The following is a 26,979-nucleotide window of genomic DNA, read 5'->3' as shown; positions in this document are numbered from 1 at the left end:
CAAAACGTCTATCTTGAATTTACACACATACCTTTGATATACCTCTTTGGAATTTTCTTGCTGGTAGCTTCTGATGCAATTTCAATTTCATCAGGATCGCCGCCTTCTTCCTCAATTGCCTATTAAAATATTAGTTTTATAAGAGCTTATTAGCTACATGACATTATGCATTTTATTAGCAATAAACTTTCGCTGTAATAAACATTCAGTACCTTATTCTCGCTCTACTGCTCGTTCAGCTGGGCAAGAAGCCCAGCAGTCAGCCAGGAAAACTTCACTATCATATGCCAAAATGGCTTATACCTGTTTGAGGTGATGACGTATGTTTCTCAATCAACACGGGACCTAAACCCTGGCCGTTCATTTATATGTACTGCACACAATCAGTTTGTTTTTGTTTTTTTTTAAGTTCACCAGAAACCAACAGGTTGTTTGAACTTTGTACCGAAATAAGAAAGGCAATGATCCGAGCAAAAGGTCAAAGGGCTATATTTTTGTGCAGCATAAACACTGTCCAAGACGGTTTGAGGATGGACAGTGGCCAGAGTCTCAGAACAAGTAGTACTTTCTCCCGACATCTCTCCCTCCCACCCAAAGACGAATTTTCCGGCTAATCAGCTCCCCAGGAGACCAGCTCCAGTGCAGTGCGCCCGCTCCCGAAGTTTTTCTTTTGGTCGGGTGGGGTGAGCAAGTTGACAAGGGATGCGAGCCGCGGAGCTGGGGGTTCAGCGATTAGAGCCTCAGAAGCACATCCTTACCCCAGCCTCAAATACGCGTGCGCGGTCGAGAGATCACGCACCGGTCTCATCATCTTCTCCACCCGCCCCCTTCAGACAGTGCCGGGCCCCGGATGTGCCCCGGTCCCTCACCTTCCTGAGTCGGTCCATCAGGACGCTCTTATTGCCGCCAGTGTCCAGGTTCCGCTTCTTCAGCTCGGCCCGAAGGTCGATCACTCGCAGATCGCTTAGCCGCCGGGTCCCGGTCTCCGAGGAGGCGGAGCCGAGACCCGCCGAGCCAGATCCCGAATCGCCTGCTCCTGACAGAGCCTCTGCCATCCTGGGTGCCCTGTCTTCGCTACCCACTTCACACACAGCAGTCGCTGCGGCAGTTCCGAACACAAAATGGCGCCGTTTGCGAGGAAAACGCACTAGCCTGCCTCTTTTCCGGTTACGCATGCGCGTCAACCGAATCCACTTTTCCTCCCTCCCCCCCCTCGGAAGGCGTTTGCTCATGCGTGCGGTAGGGCTGCACGCAACTACCCACGTGATACATAGACGTAGCCAGGTCCCCCGCACACACTTGTACTACGCATGTGCCCTACTAGTTGAAGGCGGGACTTTCTTTGAGTTTTGAGCGCCTGCGCACCTAAGACAGTGAAGCTTCTTCTTTCCCTTCTTCCTGGTTTCAGGAGGGTCTGGCGCATGCGCCTCAAGGAGGAGGGGGGGAGCCTCTCGAAAAGAACCACCTTCTCGGCGCGCGCGCAGTGACGCCACGGGTGGGGGAAGCTGGTGCCGCTCCCTCGCAGGCGGCGCCATTTTGTGTTCCTATCTGTGGCAGTCGCCCGAATCGTGCGAGTTGGGCAGCGGAGGTAGGACCCTTCGGGATGGCGGAGATTTTGTCAGGCGCTGGCGATTCCAGTTCTGTCACGGCAGGGCTCAGCTCCGCCTCCTCAGAGACTGGGACCCGGCGGCTCAGCGATCTGCGGGTGATTGACCTCCGGGCCGAGCTGAAGAAGCGGAATCTGGATAGCGGAGGCAACAAGAGCGTCCTGATGGACCGTCTCAAGAAGGTGGAGCTTCCTAGGGCCTAGTCGTGTGTGAGGGTCGGGAGAATGGATGGGGGAGGGGGGTTTGAGTGGCCTGGTCGCCATAGCCGCGGGCCTCGCCGCGCACGCGCGCTGGGCGCTGGGCGGGCCCTCGAGCTCCCCCGCCATAGCACCCTTCCCGCTGAGCTCCGCGCGACCCCTCCGCCCCCGCCCGGCTCGAACGCTTCAGACTCGCGCCGAGGGGCGAAGAAGTGAGTGCCGGCCGAGGCCGGGATCCTCTAGGCCGGGGCTTCTTAGTCTGGCTGGGCTCGGGAGATGAATTTTCAGGGGGTTGGCGGAACTTGGCTGTGGCGGGGGTGGCGATGAAAAGGAGAAGGAATTACTTGGATGTCAATATCAGGTTCAATGCGTAATTCCGTGTGCTATAATGCGTTTCAAAACAACCTGGGGAGGAGTCCATAGTTCTCGCCAGACCCCAAATAATTATGCTAGATCTAAGAGGATGTAGGAAATAGATACTGAAATGACTCTCCCCTTATTGAAGTTTTTATACTCGGTTTGGGACGGGGTGGCTTGGAGACTGCTGTAGTGTCTATACTTGAGTGAATTAGCTTATTACTAAACTTAGTGCTGTGGGCGGTCTGATTGCGAAAATGGGCGGGGGAGGGAGAAAAACAGTCGGGTTCCTGGAGGTGGCAGGGCTTGTGGGTGGGTTCTTAAGGAGAGGGAGGACATCCTAGGACTCGGAAACTACCTAGGGAGCCTAGATAGTGATGAAGGAGAACCGTAGAGATAATCTAGGCAGTTGAATGTTTGAGGGCAAGGGGCTGTTTTGATTTGGTCTTTGCATTCCTCGATCCTAGCAATGATAGTACTTGGTAGACATACTTAATAAAATGTTTGTTGAACTGAATCTCATTTTACAGGTGAGGAAATTGAGACCCAGAGAGGTAAAGTAGCTTCCTAAGTTCACACAGCTAGTAAGTAGACCTAAATCTTAGTCCTACCCTAGTGCCAAAATGTATATTGTGCTGCCTGGTCTCCAGAGGTTTGAGAACCCAATTTTTATGTACTTTGGACAAAGAAATCCAGTACGTCTGGAGCAGAGAATTCATAGGTGGGAATAACTACATGAGGGAAGAGTGGAGCCAGATTGTGAAGGGATTTGATGCCAGAAAGAAGAATTTGAACAATATGAGTAAATTAAAGGGTAATGAAAAGCCACTACAGATATTGTAACAAAGAAGTGTGCTGAGATCTGCCTACAGATTTTTCATGATTGTGGTAATAACACCTTCCTATGGTTTCATGAGTTTTTCCTGCATTTTCTCCTGTCTTTCAAGCCATTTAATGAAAAGAAAGCAGTTTTGAGTTTGCCACTGAATTGAATACCATAAGTGTTGAATGCCCTCTAGGTAGCAGACACTGCTAGGCACTAGGAATACAAAATCAAAACAGTTCTTGCCTTCTATAAGCTTAAATTCTATTGGGGAATACAGAACTATCTGTAGTTTTTAAATAAAATGGAGACATTTAACCTTATTTTCTGTAGATAACAGTTTACTATAGGTGAGGATTAGTGGGGTGAAACTAGGAAGGTTGATTTGAAAAAGATAAAGAAGCACTAACTTGGAGTCATCCAATTCACTCTAGATTGAAGGGGTGGGGCAACTGAAGTTGGGAGAAAAAGAAGTAGGCACAAAGACAAATTTCAAAAGTTTAAGAAGTCTAGTGCTTTTTACACATTAGACTACATCTTACAAACAAAACACGTAGATTTTTTTTGTAACTTTTTTTTCCCCTTCAAGGCATATAATCTTATTTCACTTTTGGAATTGGTACCAGAATAGGATACAGATCTTAAGCTTTTGAAGTGGAGATTAAAATTCCATATCTTGCCTCAGGCAAGACCTAGATTCTGCCCACTTTTCTGTTGTTCTTTCTGGTGTTTTATGTTTTGTGTTTTGTTGTTGTTTGGGTTGGTTTTGGTTTTGTTTTTTTAAGTTGGGCCTACTGGTCTGATTCCTTTGATTGCTTCCTTGGAGGAGGCATGGATATTTCTGACATCCCTTCCCTTCCACCCCCCTGCCCTTTAGGATAAACTGAGCACAGGAGAAAAATGATTTTTTCGATTCATTTTGGTATATGAGCACTAAGCATGAGTTAGGCCTGGGGATATGTATATAAGTCAAATGATATCTGACATCCATGTATGTAGTACTTCAAAGTTTGTAAAGTGCCATACATTCTCTCTTTTGAAGCTCAAAACAATCCTCTAAAGCAAATACTGTTGGCCTTGTTCTCATTTTGCTGATTTAAAAAAAACTTAATGTTAAGGGAAATTGAGTTGTATTTCGAGCAAAAGTCAGAGGTAGGATTTAAACTTAGATATCTCCTGACTTTTGATTTCATTACTGTTCCCACTGTAGCATACTTCATCTTCAAAACAAAAATCTCCATTATGCAATTAAATTTCTAAATTGTGACACACTTAACAAACATTACCAAATCCAGAACTAACAGGTAGTAAAATATTTTTTTCCTTCTATTAAATTTTGAATGACTTGAAACTAACCAGTTGTAAATGACCTTGCTTTCATGGTAAATAACTGTAAATCTCAGCAATTTTACACAACACACAAAATATTGAAACTGGGTTTCATTGTCATCAGTAAAATTTAGGTGACAAAATCAAGTCTCAGCTTCAGTCTAAACATTTCCCTTAATTTCCAGTTAATCACACATTGTGAGAGTTGGAAGCCATCTTGCCCAACTCAAGATTATATATTATAATACACCTTACAATGTAGTTTATCTGATTTTAATAGAAGACTAGAGGGGAAACAATGGCTTTTGTTTTGTTTCTTTCAACAAGTGGGAACAGACCTAGCCTAAGAGTCAGGGAGATTCAAATCTGAATCCAGCCTTGACATTTTTGGACCCTGTCACTCATAACTGTTTAGTGACTTGAGCAACTCTCTCCCTTGCAAAGACAGTGCTGACTGGAATTGATAGAACACATTTGCTTATCTAGAAGTTCCCTACACCACTAAGTGTAGGCCTGATCCCTTTCAACATACCCATTGTGCCACTTTTATTGGAAGAATTTGGATTGATGGTTCCTCTTCCACCTGATATGCCCAAACGACCAGAAAGGGCTTTTTTTCCCCAAAAAAGATTCTCCTCTAGGAGGCAGGATAATCCAAAAATAAAAGTTTAAAAAGTTAAAGGTCAGTTCAGCTTCTCTTCATATCTTTAAATATCTCATTTCTTTTCTAACATAGAATAGGCACTAAATGTATTTTGGATACACAATAAATTGAAGTTTAATAGTGCTTCATTGCATTTTTCATAGATATAGAGCTGAAAGAAATTTTAAGTGACATGTAATCCATGTAATCCAACTATTTTACAAGTTGAAAAAAAATCCCAAAAAATCAAGTTTCTTTAAATGATTTTGTACTGAAACGTTGACTATAAGCTAATGAAACTTTTAAGTAGTGTTTCCTTTTAAGACAATCAGGAACTGTAAAGTTGGTGTGCTATCATGTTTAGTCAATATGTCCTCTATATTTCTAATAGGCAATTGAAGATGAAGGGGGTAATCCTGATGAAATTGAAATCACTTCCGAAGGAAGCAAGAAAACAACTCCAAAGAGACCCAGCAAAGGTATTAAGTAACTCATAAATTAAACTTACTCTGAGCTTGAGAATCAAATTCAAAATGTAGTTTACTATTACTTCTTCCTTCTAATGTGTTTTACTTTTGAGAAAGAATCTTGCTTCTCTAATCAGAAAATTGATGGTAGGTCTGGAGTGAGACATTTTGAGTTTTACCACCTGCTTTAATGCATCTGGTTCCCCTAGTATCCAAGCTACTCAGAGGAGCATTAAAAACAAACAGATGTTAAGAATAATTCCCTATTGCGTTCCTATTCTTCAATAGAATGGCTCCCGTGCCCTTAGGAATTTATAACTCTTAGATTTAATTGGCTTAACAAAAACTTATTTCCCTACTACATAATATAAGTAGGGTGCTCAATATAGTAGTGAATTGGCTCTATGTAAGGACATGGACCTGTTTGAGCTACAAGGTTTTTTTTTGTTTGTTTTTTTTGAATACCAATTATACAATATGTGCTGGGGAGGAGGGGGAGAGTAGGGTTTTTAGAAACCCCTTTAGAAAGGGGTTACCTTTCCATGCCAGTGCCTACAATCTCCTCAGGAAAGGAAGTTAAATAATTGAATCTCTTTCTCAAATTTTTCTAATATACTTTGGGTCTACTTTATCCTCATCACAAATCTTTTAAATTAGTTATATACATGTTGCTTCTTAGCAAAACAAAGACAATTTTTTTTTTTAATCTTCTAATCCAATCCTTTTAGAACACTACTGGGTGCATAGTGTCCATTTGCAATCTATACCAAGAAGTTAGTTTTAGTGAACAAAGCAACTTAATTTTTCTGTCTAAATCAAGAGCACAGATTACTTTAATAAAAATCTGACCAGAACCCAGGCTAAAATTGCCAAATACCAATTTTAACTCATGAGAAACCTTAATAATTCAGTGATTTCTAATTAGCAAACTGTTGTTTCTATGTGCAAAGTTGTATTTAGAGTGCTGCTAATTTAAATGTTCCCCTACAATCTTTGTAAACTATTTAATAGTAAACCATTTTAAAATGGCATTTGCATTTTTCCATTTTAGTTTGGGAATAATCATGAATTTCATATTAATGTAACACAGTTTAATGAAGTTTTTGTTGTCATTTAAAATAAAGAGTAAATTTAGAAGTTTACATTAAATCACTGCCTTGTTTTGATATGTTTAATATAAGGAAATATAAGCCCGAGGTAATTTTTTTGTGTGGAATACTTAGTCATCAACATGGGGAAGTTGGTTCACTTCATGTAAACCAGATAGGCAGTAGAGTAGATAGGAGTAGAGATGGGAAAGTATTTGACCAGATTGTGTAGGGTGTAGGAAGTATGATAATTTGAAGGGCCTTGAAAAGCAAACTTAGAGCTGTCTTAGGCTACACTCATATACATTCATATTTATGTTCTGTTGCCTTGAAATACATAAAACCACATTTAAAAAAATTTTTAACTCCTGAAGATAGGATGTACACTTATAATTTAAACCTACAAAACCATTTTTGACACGCACATTGTTCCCATGTTATTTAAATAGATAGTGACAGTAATCATCTATTTTGAAGAAAGAACTTGAGTGAAATCACAAAGGCCACAAGATATTTTAGTCATTTATTGAGAGATCTATGATGACCACGCTAGCACCCAGAATACCTCAGAATCAGCCGGAGTCAGGCTAAGCAAAAGTCCTGAGTCTTTATTCTTGGTCCTTAGACGCAGGATTGAACAGGATGGAAGCAGAATCTCTGCAACTGCCTTCTCCCTCATCTACCGCCAAAGAGTGACTCTGGCTAATCTTACTCCATCCTCTAGTTCAGGGATCCTCAAACTATGGCCCGAGGGCCAGATGCTGCAGCTGAGGACGATTATCCCCCTCACCCAGGGCTATGAAGTTTTTTTATTTAAAGGCCCACAAAACAAAGTTTCTGTTTATACTATAGTCTGGCCCTCCAACAGTCTGAGGGCAGTGAACTGGCCCCCTATTTAAAAAGTTTGATGGTGCCTGCCCTAGACACTCCGACAATCTTCTGTATACACCAATCCAAGCATATGCCCATAGAGTATTGTCCAATCGGTAGTTAGCCTCAAGTGCTTGGCAGTCCTGACCTCAGTGCATTGACTCAATAGTAATATTACAGTAATAAATGACAAGACTCAGTTTATTTCATTGGTATATTTACATTATTGAAGGGGACTAAGTATATATTTGAATTGATCAGAAGGAATTTTTACTTTGCCTTTAAATAAGATCATCTTTGTCAAGATGAGATTAAGTTGGTAGACTGAGGCCTGGAAGGGGGGTGAGGGAGTAGGGAGTGGTATGAAAATCACAGCAGTACTGTAGGGGGAGTGTTGACACTGCAAAAATGAAACGTCTTACAGGCACTAATAGTACCTTTTTAAAAGGCACAGGTGCAACCTGAATGGGGTGAGGGAGAGAGCCACCATTTATTCCCTGTTTTAGCTAATTAAGGAAGGTCTGTCCCTTTGGAATCAGTTAAAGATTTAAGGTGCATTGTTTTTATTATAAACATAAAGCCAAGGAAATATATAAATATCAGCTAGAACATAGACTCAAGTGAAATAATTATTTGCTTACATTTCTTTTGTGAAGTCTTTAAAAAAAAGTTGGTAGTATACTAAAGCAATGAAGCTTTGTCAAATTGCCCTTCATGGAAATATTGAAAGTTCTCATTTATATGTGAATTTCATTATATTTTACTACTTATACTTACATAAATTCCAAAATCCCATTTGTAACTAATGTAGTCTTAATACTCAATACTAGTTTAACAGTAGTACTATTTCAATATGTTATGGGTTTAAATAGAATATTTAATATTGTGGAATAGCCTGTTGACCTACATTCAATTTTATAACCTTTGTAATGGAAAACTATTTTTAGAACTCTTGTGTGAGAGTGGAAAACATCCCTCTCCCTTAATTCTTAGAGTTCTACACCAAAAAAGGGAAAGTTCATTTAAAAAAAAAAAAAAAAACACTGAAACATTATCTGTACCTTATCCTATGTGATAAGTACCAGTCATTTTATTTCAGGGAATTCCAAAATTCTTTTATTTGAATGTTGGTTTTAAAAAGTTTATTTTGCTTTTGATTAACTCGGGTAATTAAGAATGAAGATTATTTGTTCTGCTAAATATTTATTATAGATGTCACATTATGAACTTATTTCAGCAGGACGAAAAACAGAAGAAGAAGGTGCTGAAGATAATGGACTGGAGGAAAACTCTGGAGATGAACAGGTATATAGATTCTGGTTGAAGGTGCAAATTAGTAGTTAAGCATTTTAATCCAAATACCTATCACATGCTTTTCCCCCCCCTTCCCCCCATTCTTCTTCTTACAGGAAGATGTTGAAACAAGTTTGGATAATTTTCGAGATATTGACATGATGGATATCAGTGTCTTAGATGAAGCCGAAATAGATAATGGGAGTGCTGTAGATTGCGGAGAGGACTACAGTGCTGATAATATTCTTGACTCCCTATCTGATAGTAAAGAAAATGCTGATGCAGAAATGAAGGAATTTCCAGATCAGCTTACAGAACATGCTGTAGGTAACTTGGAAACATCTCAAAATGTACCAAAATGGTTCTGTGGCTGCGTTATTTTGGTAATCCTAAAAACTACCACTACAATGCATCTCTTAAATGTGTGGAATCCAATTAAATGTTTTTAATAACCAATGAAATGAACACTGGTACATGATAATACGTGCAAAACATCCCAAAAGGTGTTTTGTTCAAAAGTAGCATCTTTTAGCTAATGCCTCTCTTAGTTGTGTGCTATTCTTTTGTATGCAATTAACTAGATTTTAAATTAGCACCATTTTGAATGTTAGGCCAAACTCAGGCCTGCATGCCCCCCCATAAGACTGGAATCAAAGAAAAGTTCACTATTGTGTTTTTCTCATATAGATCAATGGCAAGGGTCTATAATTCTACCTGTTTTGAGTATTACTCGGTCAAAGGTTGTTTCATTTTGGAAACAGATAAAATGGGGAATTAAATAATGGTGGGAAAGAGTATACCTTGTCTACTGGCTATTCTATTTGCATATGAGTCTGATAGTACTTGAAGTAGAATTACAAAATTTTAATGGCAAAGGGGACCATGAAATATCATCTAGTCCAACCTGATCGTTTTACAACTGAGGAGACTGATAGATAACCAGAGAATTTGAATTGTTTACTCAGTCTTCTAAGGCAATGGCAGAATAGGAATGAAGAACCAGTATTTTCTTCACTATATCACTGCCACATAAAAGTAAGACACGTTCTATTCTATTTATCTTTCACATGGAATGGAAGGCAGTCCAAAAAAAAAAAAAAAAAAGGAATGTGACATTTCCGATGGAAGTTAAACGTCTTTATATGTTAATGTATAAAGATGTAAGTTGAAAATAAGCTAATGTATTACAGTAAGTGTTGTATCCTTCAGAATTTACTTTTTGAGGTTTCTTTCAATGATGTTGCCATTGCCCAAATGGAACTCCTTTTGTGGAAATATTTTCAGAGTCTTTCATGTGCTTTGGAATAGCCTTCGTTTTGTCCAGTCTTTGCTATTTGGGTGTTGGATTTGATTTTAGGAAAAGATCCAAAATTATTCAAGCATGGTGAATAAGGTAAGTATTCTAGATAAATTTGTACTCTTTTGGGATCCAAATGAAGTGTGAACTTGAAATAATACTGATTTTCTTATATGGCTTAAAAATAAGCTTTTTAAGAAACACTAGGATTATCATTGTCATAATATTGTCTTCTAAAATGTATGCTTTGGCAAAGGTAGCACATGAATGTAAATGTTCAATGTCATATGAAATCATATATTTTGGACAAAGAATTTTGAATGGTTGTTTGAATACACTGTTTTATTATTCCTTTGATGAATGACAAAATCTTTGCTTATCTTGCAGGTGGCAGACAAGGAAAGTGTAAACAATTTAGATACTTCATCATCTGACTTCACTGTGGTACAGGTAAAATTCTAATATGTCCACTTTAACAATTTCTGTGCAGTAAGTTCAATATGTGTTGTGCAAAATATTTTCATAAGCAACATATTTATCAAACACCTGTCACATACTTCCTAAGAGTAGGAAATAAGAGACAAACAACAAATATCCCTACTTTTAGGAAATGAAATTCTGTTTGTGAAGACCACATACATTCATGGTTCTGTGACTGCTTTATTTTTGTAATCCTAAAAACTACCAAGGACCTAAAGTTATGCTTGGGGAAGTAGGAGAGATCTCAGGTAGGCAATGGCACCTGACCTAAGCCTTGAAGAAAATTAAATTGTATAAAAGAAACTAGGTGAGAAGCATAGTAGTTGCAGGTCTGTGGGACCTGGGACAAGGTCCTTGGAAGAAAGGGAAGCCAGGGATGGACATTTTCAATGGGGAGGCCCAAGTAGATTGATTGAGCTAGAATAGCAATTGTGTCAGAGCAATTAGTAATGTGAAATGAATCTCAAGGTAGCCTGTAATGGGCTGAGGCTTGATTTGATGCACTGAGGTCCCAAGCACATGAGGCTAAATAATGAGGAGGAGGAACAGGAAGAGGGGATGGGATCAAAGTCTTCTTTCTCGTTGCTGCCACTGGTGGTAGCCTGGGTTAAAAATGTCACAGTTTGGTATCTAACTAAAAGAAAAGCTTAAGCTGCTTAAAATCAAGACATTGAGACATAATACCAGCTATTGCAACAAGCGTTCTTTGTTGCTTTATACGGTGTATGAGTAGTTATTTTTTTATTGTTGTTTCGCTGAAGGCTATATTGAACCACCTTTAACTGAAAGGAAAATGTTTCTTCTGAGACTTGTTTTATTCAAATCTTTGGCATAGTTTGATTATGGAAGGAGGCTGAGTGGATATTTTTAATTGATCTGAAGGAATTTTTACTTTGCCTTTAAATAAGATCATCTTTGTAAAGATGAGATTAAGTTGATAAACTGAGACTTGGAAATGGGGATTGTAAAAATCACAGGAGGATTGGGGTGGAATGTTGACAGAACTGCAAAAGTGAAAGTATTATGGGCACTGATAATAAGCCTTTTGAAAAGACACCGATGCAACCTGTACAAAGATGAATGAAATATTTACCATGTATGAAGCATTATGCTAGAGATACGAATAGAAAAATGAAGAGTTTCTGTATTGAGAACTCACATTCTCAGAGTTGGCCCATAGGAATATTTAGGCTACAGTAATAAGATAGGGTGATATGGTTTACCTCTCTCATTGGCAGTTTTATCAATGGTTATCAGCAAAGATGGCCGACTCATTCTCCCCAGTGGTGGTTTTCATGGATAGAGGCATGTGCTAGTATCAGAGTCAGTGGTCTGATGAGAGTTGCTTTGCTTGTACGAAGATGTACAACAAGTTGTTTTGCTCATTGATTTGTCTTGGCTATGTGAAAATTAATTGGGGAAAAAAAATGGTTCCAGATATTTCTGCTTTGCACTCAGCCTAATTTTCCTTTGTGGATTATTTAAATGTTTTATTCATTTATGGCTAGCAATCTACATGAATTTAAACTAAGGGAGTTAGTTTATCTTACATTAAATTTTGCTTTCAACTATTAGATAAATGAAATTCAACAAGCACTTATCTGCAAAAAACTTTTTAGTGAACTGTTTTTATGGAAACACTTCAATATAGTCAGCTCTTGCAGATCATACATAGCATCTGCCCCTAAAGAAATGTTGAATCAGGAACCTTTCTTGTTATATTAGGTGGAATACATTCTGTTCTTAGTTTAGGGGAAGCAAAAGAGAATTTAGGAGGGGATAAATACCTTTACAGTGTGTTTTCATTATTTTAAGTTATATAGATTTTATGTAATAGCTTAATCAAATGTGATTTTTAAAACATCTTTCAGAACTCCAAGCAGGATTCGTGAGTTGGTTTGAAATTTGAATATATGGCTTTTGGGGTTCCTTCTAAGCTTCTAGCTTTACGATAGTCATATAAAAAAATTGTTATAATGTAATGGTCAGTTACTTATGCTCTTACCTATATTATAACTTATCTGTGCAAAACTTGCTTGAAGTGTATTATCAGCACATACTGCATAATTAATATTTATGGACTGCTTTTAACCTGATGTGCCTGTGTCTGTTTCATCAAGATAACACTGAAATCCAAATCTATACTCATTTTTTCCCCCTGGAGGCTGTTTAAACTGCAGCTTTACTTAGGTTGGTACTTTGCACACTCCTAAAGAGAAGCTTCATAGGATTCATAAAATTCGGTTAGAATTAGACAGGAACTGGGACATTGACTAGTCCATCCATCTGTTTTGTAGATGAGGAAAGTAAAGTTGAGGTCCAGAGAAGTGAAATGAATTGCCTATGCTGCCACAAGTAGAAATAGAACTAGAATTCAAACCCAGCTCTTCCGATTTCAAATTCAGTCCTTTCTACCTCAAAAAGCAGGAATGCCTAAGATATTCCTAGTTCACCTTTGGGTCTTTATAGTAGGACTTTTTTATTTTGTTTATGAATTCCCAGATCATCAGACATGCCAGTAATCAAATGTAAGTACAAAAGCATATTCTTAAGGCACATAGAAATTATTTTCAGATACTCTGCATATTAGATTATTTACATTTCAGATCCACCTCCATATGAATTATCAAAAGTTAATCATGGGTTCAGAAATATACTATATTATTGGTGCTTGAAAAACCTGTGACTGAAAGAAAGAATAGCTTATATGTATAAACTATTTCAAGTTAATTAATAGTACTACTGTTGTTGAAGGCCCAGATATCCTGCTTATTAATAATAGTACTCCAAAATTTGGGAGAACAAGAGATAATACCTGCTTTGAAGGTTTCTTTTCCCAGGTGAATAATTTACCTTATTTGGACCAGTATTAAAAAACTTTTTTGTTTCATAATTTGCATTTTTCAAAATTGTGATTTTGACACTCTAATTGAGTATTTAAAAAAACAAAACAAAATTAGGTTTCATTCGTTTGGCAATGTCTTTTTTTTTCTCTTTTTCTCTGTTACAGGAGATTGAGGATCCATCCTTGGAGCCAGGTACTGTTAAATCAGAAACCAGAAGCAAGGGTTTGAAACCATTTCAATTTTCCACCTACTACATTTTAAATCTTTAATTATTATTATCAATATTATTATTTCCTAGTAATTACCTTACTATGGTGGTCATTGTTCTGACGGTGGACAATCCCAATCATACCAGGATCATAGAGATTGGAAACCCAGTCATATCACCAGATCTGTGAAAGTGGAATACTTATTATTTTTATAACAATGTCTGGGAGATGAATTATCCCATTCACTTTAATAAATACTAATTAGATAAATATAAAAAGTTTGCCTTACTCTTAAAAGGTTTTGCACACCAAAACAGATCTTGTGATATTGTGCAATATATTTAATAGTTTTGATTAAAGCAGTTCAGGCAGTTTAAAGCTGTTGTGGGGAACTATATTTAAAATACTAAGAAGTAACTGGATTCCAGAAGAGGAAAGATTTTCTTCATGAAATGTCAAAACAAATACTGTTCACTTTCTGGACTGCAAATAATACTCCTGCACCGTTGGAAGAGTTTCTGGTTTTCATATTGGACTGTTCTGTTAAAAGAAATTCAAAAGAAATTTCGAAATTGAGCTGTCAGTGAATGATGGTACATTCAATTATACACGTTGGACTTGGAAGCTAAATTTTGAAGAGCAACATAATGAAGACTGTCAAGAATCAGCCAGAAGGTTTTTAGGGGTTAATTCTCTGGGATCCTTTTCACTTCCCTATAGGTTGACGCTTTGTTAATATACTAGATTGTTGGAATGTAGGTAGTTTTAAACAGTATAAGTTTGTGTACATCAGGGTTTTCCAATCTCTGTGTAGCTAGCAGTTCTCTTCGTGTTAGTGTGGCAGCTGTGCCAGTTCCGCATTTGTGATTGCTTTATTTCCCTGGTAATTAAACCTTGTGCCATTCTATTCCTGTTAAATCCATAGAAAATGAGAAAATACTCGACATTTTGGGGGAAACTTGTAAGTCTGACCCACTAAAAGAAGAAGGTTCCGACCTGGAGCAGCCATTTTCACAAGATGCAAGTAGCGTGGGGCCAAGCAAAAAGCTTGCAGAGGAAGAGGACAATTTTGTCACCGCTCATCCAGAGGAGGATGCATTAGATTTGGACAACGAGTCAACACAAGCAATTGCCAAGAAGGCAGAAAAGCACTTAGATCTAGTGAAAAGGGAGAAAAGCGAGCAGAAAGTAGATGAAGAGAATATGGACTCTGACACTGTAGTGATAGAGAACCTAAATGATCAGAGTAGCAAAGCATCAGAAAATGCAGAAGCTTCTAGCGAGGAAGCCCAGGAAACACCAGAGAAAGTGTCAAGCCCCGAAACCAAAGAAAGCAAAGAAGACGTTAAGAAAAGTGAAGATGAAGCTTATAATGAAGATTCACCTGCTACTAAAGAGTCCTCTACCAATGAGGGCGGTGATCAGAAAATGAGGTTTGTTTTTTCTCAGTTTTAGACCAGATGCTATCTTTTTTTCATTGGTCATTTAATGACACACATAAGCTGTTTTCTTCAATTGGCCAGCCAGACTGATGAAATTGTAACTTATTTATAGAAAATCTGATTGGTTTCTTTGTGTGTTTTAAAACATTTTATAATTTTTTTTCCCTTCAACCTACTATGGTTGTTTTCTATAATCTTTTCTAGTTAGCTATAATCCAACAATTATTTAATTCCTAATAGTCTGACATCTTAGTTCTTGGGTCAGATTTCCAATGCAAGTTTGCCAGGTATCTTTCTTTTATTTCAAAACTAAATTTCTGGTAGGTATGCAACTTTAGCACCTATAATATGCTTTTTTAGTTAGTTTTCTGTATATTTTTTCCTTGCTTATATAACATTAACTTTTGTCTCTAGCTCTATTGAAGAGGACTCAGACACCAAAAGAGTCTCCAAAGATGAAAAAGGTATAGTGCCACATTATGGAATGTAGCAATCCTTTAATGTTCTAATTAATTTAAGTAGTGGTTACAGAATTTACTTGTGTTCCATAATAAATCAATGTTCTTACATAATTTTGTAATTTTCTTTTTGGGAAAGAAATTTTCCTGTTTGCTATTGTCATTTATTTCATAGAATACCCCAGGTGAGAAAACTCCATCCAAAGGGATTACATGATTTAGTATTCATGAGATTATACATATCTAGAACAGACCTAAGAAATCTGAAGCATGATGTTACTTAATTCCATCATTTGGTAGATCTAGAAATTGCCCCAGGAAACAGAAAACTAGAATTGTCAGGATTTGAACCCAAGTCGTTAATTGTTTTACCATCTCAGAGGCCTTCTAATCTAACTTAAACCTGAATAAGAACTGACAAGTGATTATCTTGCCATTGCTTACGATCTCCTAGTCTGGTTAGCCCATCTCCCATAGGGGCTACCCTTTTAACTAAAAAATGAGAAATATTTTTTTATGTCAAGCCTAAGTTTGCCTGTTTGGAACTTTTATTTGTGGCCTATTGGGTGAAGGCAGAGTTTACTTCACGGGTAAAATAGCATAACTCTTTATTTGGCAGGAGACTGTTAAACCACATCTTGGTTTTTATATATTTTCAGGCTGCTTCTCAGCTTGAATAACTATGGTGTATGTAATGTAAAAGAACTGTAACAGTAGGCTTCAGAAATCCATAATTAAAAACAATTCCAAAGAACTCCTCATGGAAAATGCTTTCTCTATACAGAGAAAGAACTGTGGAATCTGAATGCAGGTTGAAGCATACTATTTTCACTTTTTTTTGTGCCTTTTATCATAATTTTCCCTTTTTGTTCTGATTCACTTGACTAATGTGGAAACATGTTTAATATGATTGTACCTGTATGGCCTATATTGGATTGCTTATCTTCTTGGGAGGGAGAAAGAAGGGAGGGATGAAAAAATTTGGAACTCAAAATCTTATAAAAGTGAACTTTAAAAACTATCTTTACATGTAATATGAAAAATTAAAATACTAATAAGTGGGGGTGATAATACAAAATCCATAATTTAAAAGGTATATGTGCTGCACATGGGGGAAAAAATTCTAGGATCCAATAATTCTGGATCATAATGGTACTTGGGTATCTATACTTACTTAATTTCATAGTATAATAATTGAAAATTAACTATTGGTTGTAATTATTTGTTAATAGATTTATTTAAGTGAAAGATAAAGGAAAGTAAAGAAAGAGTGGCTTCCTAGAGCACTTTTTTAAAAAATTAATGTTGTACACATAAAGGACTGCTTGCCATCTAGGGGAGGGGGTGGAGGGAGGGAGGGGAAAAAAAAATCGGAACAGAAACGAGTGTCAATATAAAGTAATTATTAAATAAAAAATTAAAAAAAAATTAATGTTGTATCTTATTCGCTTGAGAAAATTTGGTTTTAGAGATAACGGTTGAGAATACTTCTTCTCTTCTCTTACAATTCTTATAAAAATTTCCAGTTGTGTCTTAGTGCCATCTATGTATCTAGGTCTTTGTATACATATGTGCTTGTGTGTACTTTAGTCTGTCAGAGTTTCCTAAGGGACTTAGTATTCTAAATACTAATTATTGGCTGAAACTTTCTTTCAAAACAGGTCATACCACTAGCAGTTGTGGTAGAAATTTTTGGGTTAGTGGACTTTCTTCTACTACCAGAGCTATAGATTTGAAGAATCTTTTCAGCAAATATGGAAAGGTAAGAATTAAAGTGTTTAGAGTATAATGAGAAATTGAACCAATTTTTGTTAAATATCCCAGAATTTATACATCAAAATAAGTATTAGTCTTTTGAGCCAGAAGGTCTGTGGTCTATGTATTTTTATAATCTTGGTGAAAAATATTCATCCTTAGAACATTTTATTTTTTTTTTTAATCAGCTAAAAATCCTTTGAAGCTAAATCCAAAGGGTTAAGTGATCATATTGTGGCTGCAGTAAAGTTTGACTGGAATAATGAGAGAATATTCTTCATAAGGTGCATATATTCTCACTAGATCAGCAGTTCTGATTTAGAGTGATGGTGTCATTGTAATTTGTATTTAGAAATCCTCCCATGGTTTTTAAAATAATCCTTGTTGAATATATAAGTTTGGCTCTGTTGATTACTTGTTTCATATTTATATTTATTTGATTGTTTGATTTTAATTTAGTAAAAAGAATGTGGAAAGCAAGAGTTAAGCAAAGTATCCCCATTGCCTTTCTTAAGCAAATTCGTATTTCTTTCTTGTGAATGTCCATCTAATATGTAAGTGATTTCCAAGCCAAATTGGGAAAAGCTTCTTTTTCAGTATTCTTACTAACTTAATAATATCTTCTGTCCTTAAACTACTCAAGTCTTTTTTTTATATATCCATTCCCCATTGGAAAATAGGAGTTTATTAATTTAAAAGAGAGAGAGAGAGAGAGCCTCAGTTCTGTTATTTTGACTGGGGAGAGAGGGAGTAGGATCTTTGTAAAAATTTATATATGTTGTTAAAAAAAAAAAAAAAAACCCACCATTTTGAAGATCTGTAGATTATGCTGGTGACTGAAGAGTAAATTCTGGAAAATTCAATATTATCAGTAGCCTATTAAAAATTCAGTAAAATGAGAGAGGAAAATGTTGACTAGAGTATATAAATATTTTTCTGAATTTTACTTTTATTTGTAGGACATTTAAAATGTCATCAAACGTATTAATTCATTTCACCAGTAAACTACATGTATGTTCAGATTCATACATTGATGTTTACATATAATATGGATATCTACTCTTTTTGTAATGTAATAATTAGCTTACAACTTCACAAAATAATCTGTGAGAGCATTTACTTGGATTCCAGATGCACAATTCTTTTCGGTTTTACCATACCAATTCTTTCTGATTTTGGAAGTTCATCTTCAAAAATAGCCATTAATGATGATTAATAGTAAAACTCCACTAAAATCGACAAAATCAATAAAATGCACATTTGATGGATCCTGCCAAGCTTGAAAGGTTTCACTTTATAATAGACCAGAACCAGTTTGGTCTTATGGCCAAACTAGCTAACTGTGTATATCAGAGGTCATTGCTTAGAGATTTCTCTGCCAAGTAACTGAGGGTTTTTTGTTTATTTTAGCAGTTCTTGAGACTATCTGCTGAAGTCGGGAAGAGCTTAGTCCTGCTTTAATAGAGCAGGCTCTGTTGATTACTTGTTTCATATGAATGTTTATTTGATTGTTTGGTTTTCTTGTAAGTGATAGTTTGTAGCTGGGATGATACATAGAGTAATACCTAGTGTGTATTCTCTTTCCTAAAGGTGGTTGGTGCCAAGGTAGTCACTAACGCTCGAAGTCCTGGGGCTCGGTGTTATGGTTTTGTCACAATGTCCACATCTGAGGAAGCAACAAAATGTATTAACCATCTTCATAAGACAGAGCTTCATGGGAAAATGATCTCAGTAGAAAAAGTAAGTTTTACCTCCCTTTTTGGTGATTTGATTAATTACTTAAAAGACATTAGTTCATGTACTTCTGCTTCTATAATTTGAATATATTATTATTATGATTTCAGACAAAAAATGAACCTGCTGGGAAGAAAACTTCAGACAAGAGAGAAAGTGATGGAAAGAGAGAGAAATCAACTAACAGTGACAGGTAAGGTCTTACTTTTCAAAAATTGAATACATAATTGATTTATTAAATCATTTTGGTGAATCTTAATCCTGACCTTCCTGGTACACTATTAATAGAATTCTGTAATACAAAATAGTTAACAAACATTAAGAGAGGTATATTTCTGAGATGTAACAGGGAGCATTTGAATTAGATCTTAAAGATTAGGTAAATAACAATAATTACTCATCTTTATAGATTGCCTTAAAATTTATAAAGCATTTTACTTTTTTTTTTTTTTTTTTGATCCCTGTTTTTCAAATGAGGCTAAATTAGGCAAAATAATTTACCTGAGCAGTAACCTAGCAAACATTTATTAAGTGTCTACCATTTGTTAGGTACTGGGAAAACAATAATGAAATAGTATCTTCTGGGAACTTGTTCTTTGTGGAGGGAGAGATGTATATGTGTAAACATTTACAAAATAATTGTGGAGTAGGTATAGGAGGAACAAGAAAGACTTCATGTAAAAGATAATGCTTGAGCTGAACTTTGAAAGAAAAGAAATGAAGATTTCTCTTAAGAAGCAGAGTAAAATAAAGAGTGCCTGCCAAGCATTAGAGAAAGGCCGGATTTAAGAAATGAGATCTAGAATATCTTTATGTGGGAAATGGTAAAAAGGTCATTTGGTTGAATTATAGTGTTTATGAAGAGGACTAATAAGACTAAATTGAAACCAGGTGGAAGGACTTTAAATCTCCAGAGAAAGGAGAGTCTTAAAGCAGTATACTTGAATTCTGGACTAATTATCCAGAGAGGTGATAATTACCTGAACTAAGGTAGTACCCATGTAACTGGAGAGAAGGGAGCAGATGCTAGAGATATAGTGGTGGAATGGTTCAGTCTTGGCAACTAGACCAGCTATATAGGTGAGGGAGAGTAGGAATTTAGGGATGACTCTAAAATTGCAAACTTGAGTGATTCAACAGAAATAAGGAAGTTGAGTTGCCTAAAGAACATCCATTTTTAAATGTCCTTTAAGTGGAGATACAGTTTGGAACTCAGCAGAGAGCCTTAAGACTGAATTAAATAAATCTGGGATTCAGCTGTGTAAAGATGATTGAATCCATAGACACTGTTGAAGTCAACAGAGAGGTATATAGAGAGAAAAGTGCCCTGTCTTTCAGATATGTCCATATTTAAAGGTTATTCAGCAAAACTAGATTTCAATTCACTCCTTATTCCAACTCCAGAGTGCTCTCCTTTATACCACACTGCCTCCCAAGAAGACAAGAATGAGGGAATTCTCAGCAAACAGACCATTATGAGCATAGTGTGCCAATTAGATTGGTGATAGAGTACAGAGTAGTGATATAGAATTACATGGAAAAAGTAGGGAGTGGTATCAGATAGTTGAGGTATTTGCATAAAATTACATTTTAATCATTAGAAAATGAATTATCATTAGACAAGCCATTGAAGATTTTTGAGTAGTGGCACGTCCACAATGATGCATGAAGATTATCTGGAAGTGTCCAGGGGAAAGGGAAGGGAGAAGAACTGTGAAGACCTTTTAAGAATGTATTAGAGTCTAACCTAATCAGAGTGTTACACTAAGATTGATGTAAGAATAAAGAAAGATGGAGTAGATAGTAACTAGTTAGGGAGGATGCCATTAAAAGAGCAAGATTTCAAACATGGAAAATAAATGCTTGACAAATCATTAGTACCTAGTAAGTATTGGTTGATTGATTGACGAAAAGCAAATAATAAGCTTAATTTTGGACAGTGAATCTGATTCTAGGGAATGAGGGAGATCGAAAGCACTTTCTCTTTTCAGTGCTTTCACATGAAGTACTGAGGTGGCTAAGAAAACAAGAAATGGAAGGATCCAGGATAGAGGCAAAAAGGAGGTGAAAAAGCATTCTAAGCAGGAAGCAAGGAATGGCAGAGCTAGAGTTGTTGGGCTGGAATAATAAGAAAAGAAAAGAATAGTATTCTAGAAAAAATAGTAGATGTGGAGTTTGGAGATCAGGCATAAAAAGTTCTGGCTCTGACTGTAAACAAAACAAGAAAGTCAATCTGTTTTTATCCTTTAGTTGTTTAATGTAAATTCAATATAAAATGGATAGATCATCCTCCCTAATGCCTGCTTTTTACAGATGAGATAACCAAACCCTAAAGCTTAAGTGACTAGGCTGAGGTCACATAATAGGTCACTAGAAGACTCTGTCATGGGGTCTTAGAATTACAGCTGGAAGGGAGACAATTCAAGGTCAGAGTTCAACTCCCTCATTTCAAAGATTAGCAAACTGGGCTAATGAAACTCACACTATCAAATTCATAGCCTTTTTGTTAGTAAAGGGGAATCTTAGTTACACAAAAGAGTCACTTCTCTAGGACCTTTTTCAAATTATTTAAAGAGCATGTTGCTAGTTGAATGAGGGGGGAAAGAAAAACAAATAAAGTAAATATTGGAATATCCAAATTATGTTTGTTATTTAATAGATATTTTTTGTGGGTGGGTTTTAATATTCCTAGATCTACCAACATAAAAAGAGATGATAAAATGGACAAAAAAGATGACACTAGAAAAGAAGATGGAAGTGATGAGAAGGATAAAGATGAACAGAAATCTGGATCTGATCGAGCTAGAACTACTAAGTCAGGTACACTAATAATAGAATAACAGTATTACTCTCTTCATATCAGATTGGTTGTCTTTGGTCAGTTGCTAATATGTAAACACATGATGATATATTTTGATATTTCAAGGTTTTGTTGCTTATCTTGGATCTTCTAATTTTATTTCATATAGGAAGTCGAGGTACAGAGAGAACTGTAGTAATGGACAAATCCAAAGGAGAGCCTGTTATTAGTATAAAAACAAGTGGAGGAAAAGAAGGAGTGAGTATATTTTAATCAAGATCATCTTATACCTTTTATGTGCATTTGAGTAAATTCATAATATAAAAATACCATCTAGTTTTGTATAAGAATTAGACATACTGAGATTTCATCCAGTCGAGCTTTTAAGAAACTGTAACTATTTTTCCGTGATCAATTACAAGATTTGTTAAAAATCTTTTTGCACGTGTTAAAAATAAAGATGACATCATATTTAGTTTTCATGTTAACATTTCATTACTTAGCTGTAATATCTAATTTAAGAGTATGTTTTGGAAAGCTAAGTAAACGTGAAAATTTATCTGTTCATGTTCTTTTTGAAGCTTTACACACAAAAGTCTTGAAGATGGGGCTATCTCTTATGCTTTCTACTCTTCCATAGTGCTGACCACATAGTAAATATTTACTTGGTTGGTTCATAAAATCATACATAAATATATAGCTGATTGGGACTTCCAAGTATCTTCTCGCTAAATTTGTGTGCTCATTATGGTAATTTCAGTCTCAAAAAGTGACCATTCACTTCGCTTTGATTTCTGATGGATGTGAAAATTGACCCAAGGAGGCAGGCCATTTCCTTGATATTAAATAAAAATCTATATAACTTACATGTTCCTGTTCAAATGTGGTACCCATAACTGAACATAATATTCCTTATGTGCCATTTAGAGCATAGTACATACATGAAGACCATCACCTGAAATCTAAACATTTTGTTTGGTACTAATGGAATCTAAAATGAAAGAGTTGTGTTTTGATTTGCTTTTTTTTGCTTCTATATCATACTATCAACTCATTGCATCTCCACCCTTTTTTATTTTTTGAAATAAAACTGCTACCTCTCTTCATGAAGTTTTTTTTTTTTTTTTTAATGCAGCTGGAATACTTCACATTTATCCCAATTAAATTTTATCTTATTGCTTCTAAGGATAGTGTCTAAGGCTAGATTTGAACTCAGGGCTTCCTGACTTCAGGGCTGGTGCTGTATCCATTGGGCCACCTAGCTGCCCCTTTAGATTTTTTTAGATTCCATTTCTTTCATCCAGTGTATGTACGATTTTTCCCATTTTTGTCATTTGCACATTTGATAAATTGACCATCTATAATGGCATTCAAGTTATTGATAATAAATATTTAACAACAATCTAATTACTTGAATAAATTTGTGTTTACAATTAGTGTAGATTTATCCTTTCCACTTTGTGGTACTTTTTCCTTTTATCTCATTAAGCATTTATCTGACACTAGAGAACTTCTTTTGGTTCGTTTAGTATATTTAGATGCTAGTATGGGGTTAAAAGTTCTACATCTGCCTTTTCAGTTTACTTTCTCAATTTCTTTTCCACTTAAAAGTTTATAATTCACTTTTAAAAACTCAGGTCTCAAAGAGCCAAGATCGTAAATCTGCCAGTAGAGAAAAACGGTCTGTTGTGTCATTTGATAAGTCCAGAGACCAGCGGAAGATGAGAGATTCAGAGTCTCGAAGGTAAATTAATCAGAAATACTAGTTGTCTTTTCTGATTTGCTGTTAAATTTCCTACGATTACCCATCAGTTTATAAATAATTTGGCAATTCTAAAAATAGAATTTACATTATAAAATAATTTTATAAATCATCTAGTATTTCATCATCTGATTTTATATGTATGAAAATTGGAGACCAAAAAGTTATTTGTTAGAATCGCAAAGGTTTTTAGGAGCCTAGATTTAAAAAATGTTTTGTTGATGCCTTTTGTCTCTAGAGAATCTGTCATTTCCAAATATCACACCACCATCACTACCAATACCTCTCCATTGATTACTTCATTGTAAGAAATACAACTAAGCAAAACCAACCAATATCACAAATAGATTTTAGAGTGAATACAATAAAGTGCACCCTTGGTCCTCTGCTTCATGAACAGAGAAAAAAAAGTAGGTTTCATTCTATGTTCTTGAAGTGAATTTTTTATCATTACCTCAGCTAAATTTTAGTATTCTTTTCATTTCACTTATTGTAGACCTTATGAATATTCTCTCTCTTGGCATCAGTTCATATATAGACTTTTTTATATTTCTCTGAATTCCTTCTTTCTTAAAACATAATAACATTACATTACATTCCTATACCATAGTTTGTTCAGCCATGAGCAAGCCATTTACCATTTCACTTATGCCTACACATTTGTTTCTAATATGTGAGGAACCTGGATTTTCTAGGAATTTTCTATGTTCAAAGATTTTGTACTGTGCATTTTTTAATATTGTAAGAACTTTTTGAATAATACAATAGGTTAGAATAATAAGATCTCACTGGCTACTAGGATGACATTTATCCTTGGCCCATTAAATTATACTTTTCCTATTTTTGTGAAACCTCATAATTTAAAAAGTATTTCAGATGCATTCTACTTCTTTAAAAGGTGATTTTCTAGTTGAGTTTTTGACTCTATAATCCATCTTGCCTAGCTCTTTTATTGCATAATCAGCATTACATTGATTTTCCAAATTTCCCAAATAGAAGGGACTTAAGTGACAAAATTCACACCATGCACTGAAGGAATCCCTATTATATTGTAATCAGTAAATCTACTCAAAGACTTCTAAAGAAAAGGTCTTAGCAATTTAGCCTAAATTGGCCTCTGCAATTTCTACCTGTTGTTCCTGGTTATGTGCTCTCTGGATCCAGAATACAGCTCCTCTTCCTTGGTTCTTCTTTTGAATGATGAAATCATTAAGTCAAGAGATGGTTAGCTAATATGAAGTCAGTATTCTACTGCTGTGCCAAGTATGTGATCAATTTCACAAAGTTCTTTATTTCCTCTTTGTGTGGTCTCTAGTATATTACTTTGAGAATCTATTTGACCTCCTTTAACCTTATCTAAAATATTCCATCATGCTTTCCTACTCCCATTTCTGGATTTCCTTACATGAATATACTTAATATATAATACTCTCTCCTTGCCGCTTTTTCTTTGAAATACAGTATACCTTTTCACTGCCTTAGTTCAGTGATAGATTTCATTCCATTGAGTCCCAGTTGTATTTCTGAAACAAAATTTCCCCCCTTGAATTAAGACCTCTAGTTCCTCTTTGTTGCCTAAACTTAGGAGTTTGTTTATAAACACTTGAAGCCATGGTTTTACTGATGATTCCTTTCTTGAATTTTGTCTCCTGCTAATTTCAGGGTATTTCATCTGCTATTCTTTCCTCTTTATGACTATTCTCCATATCTAAATGTGAAGATTACAATTTTCTGCTCATTATTTGTAATTTTAAAGTTCACTTTTGGCAAATATATTTCTATTAACTTTTGTTAGATATACATCATCTCTGCTCATCTATGAACCCTATATTGTAAGTCTTCAATATAAAAAAATAATTAAAGACAGTTTTGTTTCTATTAAATGGGTCAGCAATATTAGTGTGGTCCTACCTTTTGTCAATAATAGTCTAAATGTTAGGATTTCTTAATAGAACTTTCACTGTTATAATAATCAAGAATTCTTATTCTCTCAAATGCCATCTTATTCATTGTCCAGTTGTCCACTTTACAAATTAAATTTTCTTTTCTATATTGTTTTCAGTGTATAGCAGTTAAGAAAATATAGTTTATAAAGTCTTCAATTTCTTGCCTAACAATTTCAATTAGGAAAATGTTTTAAGTTCCTTCTAGTAGTACTCTGGCCATATAAACTACACAGAATAAGCCCGTTATTTAAGTTATGGAAGTTAATTTATTTCAAGGAAGACCAGCTGATTCTTGTAATCAGGTCAAAAAATACTGGGAAAGAGGAACTATCTTGGAACCTACTGAGGTTCAGTACCTCTTTCTAAGTTATCTGTTACCTGATAATTTCTATGACTATTATATGTTCTTGGGAAGAAAAGTAACTTCTTCCTCTAATCTGTTTTTACATTCTAATTGTATATTACTTTCCCTTCCCCTTGTCCTCATTTCCCGGACAAGGATTACTTCTCCCTTACTTTACCTCATATTATCTATTCCAACTCCTTCATTTCACAGCTTAGAAAATCTAAGCTCAGAAAATGACCTGATCTGAAGCAGGTAGTCCTCAGTGGAATAATGCCAGAACCTAAAGCTTCTGACTTTTAGTCCTGGGCTTTTTGCATTATTATTATATTATCCATCTTCTTCTCCTCAGCTATTTCCTACATTAGTAAATGGCAAATTTTGATTCTGATGTGTATACTTTTAAAAAATAAATAAATTCTGAAATACTTAGGTACCTTACTTTCTTCAGCTAATGTACAAGGATCACAATCTTTTAGCTTCCCTCTGTAATGATCTGTATCATTTTATCTAAATGACTCGCATAATCATGTCAGTTTGATTATATTAGTGTCTCAGTTACAAAGATTTGATTATCTCTTATTAACTCAGAGCATGTGAGTGGAGTGAGAGAGAAGAAAGAATTCAAGCCTTACAGGAGCGAGAAGAAAGAGAACGTCTGGAAATAGCCCGTGAGAGACTTGCTGTTCAGAGACAACGATTAGAAAGAGAAAGAATGGAAAGAGAGCGACTGGAGAGGGAAAGGATGCATATAGAGTATGAGAGGCGCAGAGAACAGGAGCGAATTCATAGGGAAAGGGAAGAACTCCGCCGACAGCAAGCACTTCGTTATGAACAAGGAAGACGACCTGCAATCAGACGTCCTTATGATGTGGATGGCAGGTAAGTAAAATTTTGTTGAGTTCAAAACATGAATTCCTTATGCATTTACTCGGCATATTTTGTGCTGTGAGTTTTAATAAGTTAAGATAGCCTTTAGGGAATTCCCATATGGCTTTAGAAAGATGATGGAGATCATGTAAAACAGTTATAGTAATAAAGATCACTAACATTTAAATAGTATTTCAAAATCTTGTTCTTTTGAGAACTTATGCCATAGGTTTTTATATACTTATTAATGTGAACATGTGGAAGGAAGCAATTTCAAGCAGTGTCAGAGATAAAAATTACTTCATTTTGATGGGAATCTGGAAAATGGGGAGGTTGAAGGTTAGAGTAATGAAATATTAATTA

General features: G+C 35.8%; 2 protein-coding genes across 15 annotated transcripts in view; one reads left to right on the top strand and one right to left on the bottom strand.

Moving 5' to 3' along the window:
• Window positions 1-1,133, bottom strand: part of SAFB2 (scaffold attachment factor B2) — a 37,117-nt gene extending 35,984 nt beyond the window's left edge. Inside the window, exons 1-2 of one of the 5 annotated variants that reach the window (XM_051971806.1) lie at window positions 870-1,133; window positions 32-119 (exon numbers count right to left, since the gene is read on the bottom strand). In XM_051971806.1, coding sequence (XP_051827766.1) covers window positions 32-119; window positions 870-1,055 — 274 coding nt within the window. In that variant the 5' untranslated portion in view covers window positions 1,056-1,133. The remainder of the gene's footprint in view (window positions 1-31; window positions 120-869) is intronic. The other 4 variants (XM_051971804.1, XM_051971803.1, XM_051971805.1 and 1 more) reach the window with 4 other exon arrangements.
• Window positions 1,134-1,506: 373 nt separating this feature from the next.
• Window positions 1,507-26,979, top strand: part of LOC127544907 (scaffold attachment factor B1-like) — a 50,477-nt gene continuing 25,004 nt past the window's right edge. For 4 of the 10 annotated variants that reach the window (XR_007949555.1, XR_007949554.1, XM_051971810.1 and 1 more), the window contains exons 1-15: window positions 1,507-1,789; window positions 5,348-5,435; window positions 8,619-8,686; window positions 8,791-8,997; window positions 10,359-10,421; window positions 13,462-13,489; window positions 14,432-14,939; window positions 15,363-15,412; window positions 17,068-17,168; window positions 18,752-18,901; window positions 19,006-19,088; window positions 21,588-21,715; window positions 21,865-21,953; window positions 23,333-23,439; window positions 26,338-26,628. Coding sequence is in view for 8 of the 10 variants with exons in the window: in XM_051971810.1 (XP_051827770.1) it covers window positions 1,604-1,789; window positions 5,348-5,435; window positions 8,619-8,686; window positions 8,791-8,997; window positions 10,359-10,421; window positions 13,462-13,489; window positions 14,432-14,939; window positions 15,363-15,412; window positions 17,068-17,168; window positions 18,752-18,901; window positions 19,006-19,088; window positions 21,588-21,715; window positions 21,865-21,953; window positions 23,333-23,439; window positions 26,338-26,628 (2,147 nt within the window). In the remaining 2 variants the exon portion in view is untranslated. Of the gene's footprint in view, window positions 1,790-5,347; window positions 5,436-8,618; window positions 8,687-8,790; window positions 8,998-10,358; window positions 10,422-13,461; window positions 13,490-14,431; window positions 14,940-15,362; window positions 15,413-17,067; window positions 17,169-18,751; window positions 18,902-19,005; window positions 19,089-21,587; window positions 21,716-21,864; window positions 21,954-23,332; window positions 23,440-26,337; window positions 26,629-26,979 lie in introns of those variants that run through there. The other 6 variants (XM_051971811.1, XM_051971809.1, XM_051971814.1 and 3 more) reach the window with 4 other exon arrangements.

Source organism: Antechinus flavipes, chromosome 1, assembly GCF_016432865.1.
Source record: "Antechinus flavipes isolate AdamAnt ecotype Samford, QLD, Australia chromosome 1, AdamAnt_v2, whole genome shotgun sequence".
NCBI classification, from domain to species: Eukaryota; Metazoa; Chordata; class Mammalia; order Dasyuromorphia; family Dasyuridae; genus Antechinus; species Antechinus flavipes.
This window is presented reverse-complemented; position numbering and strand designations above follow the sequence as displayed.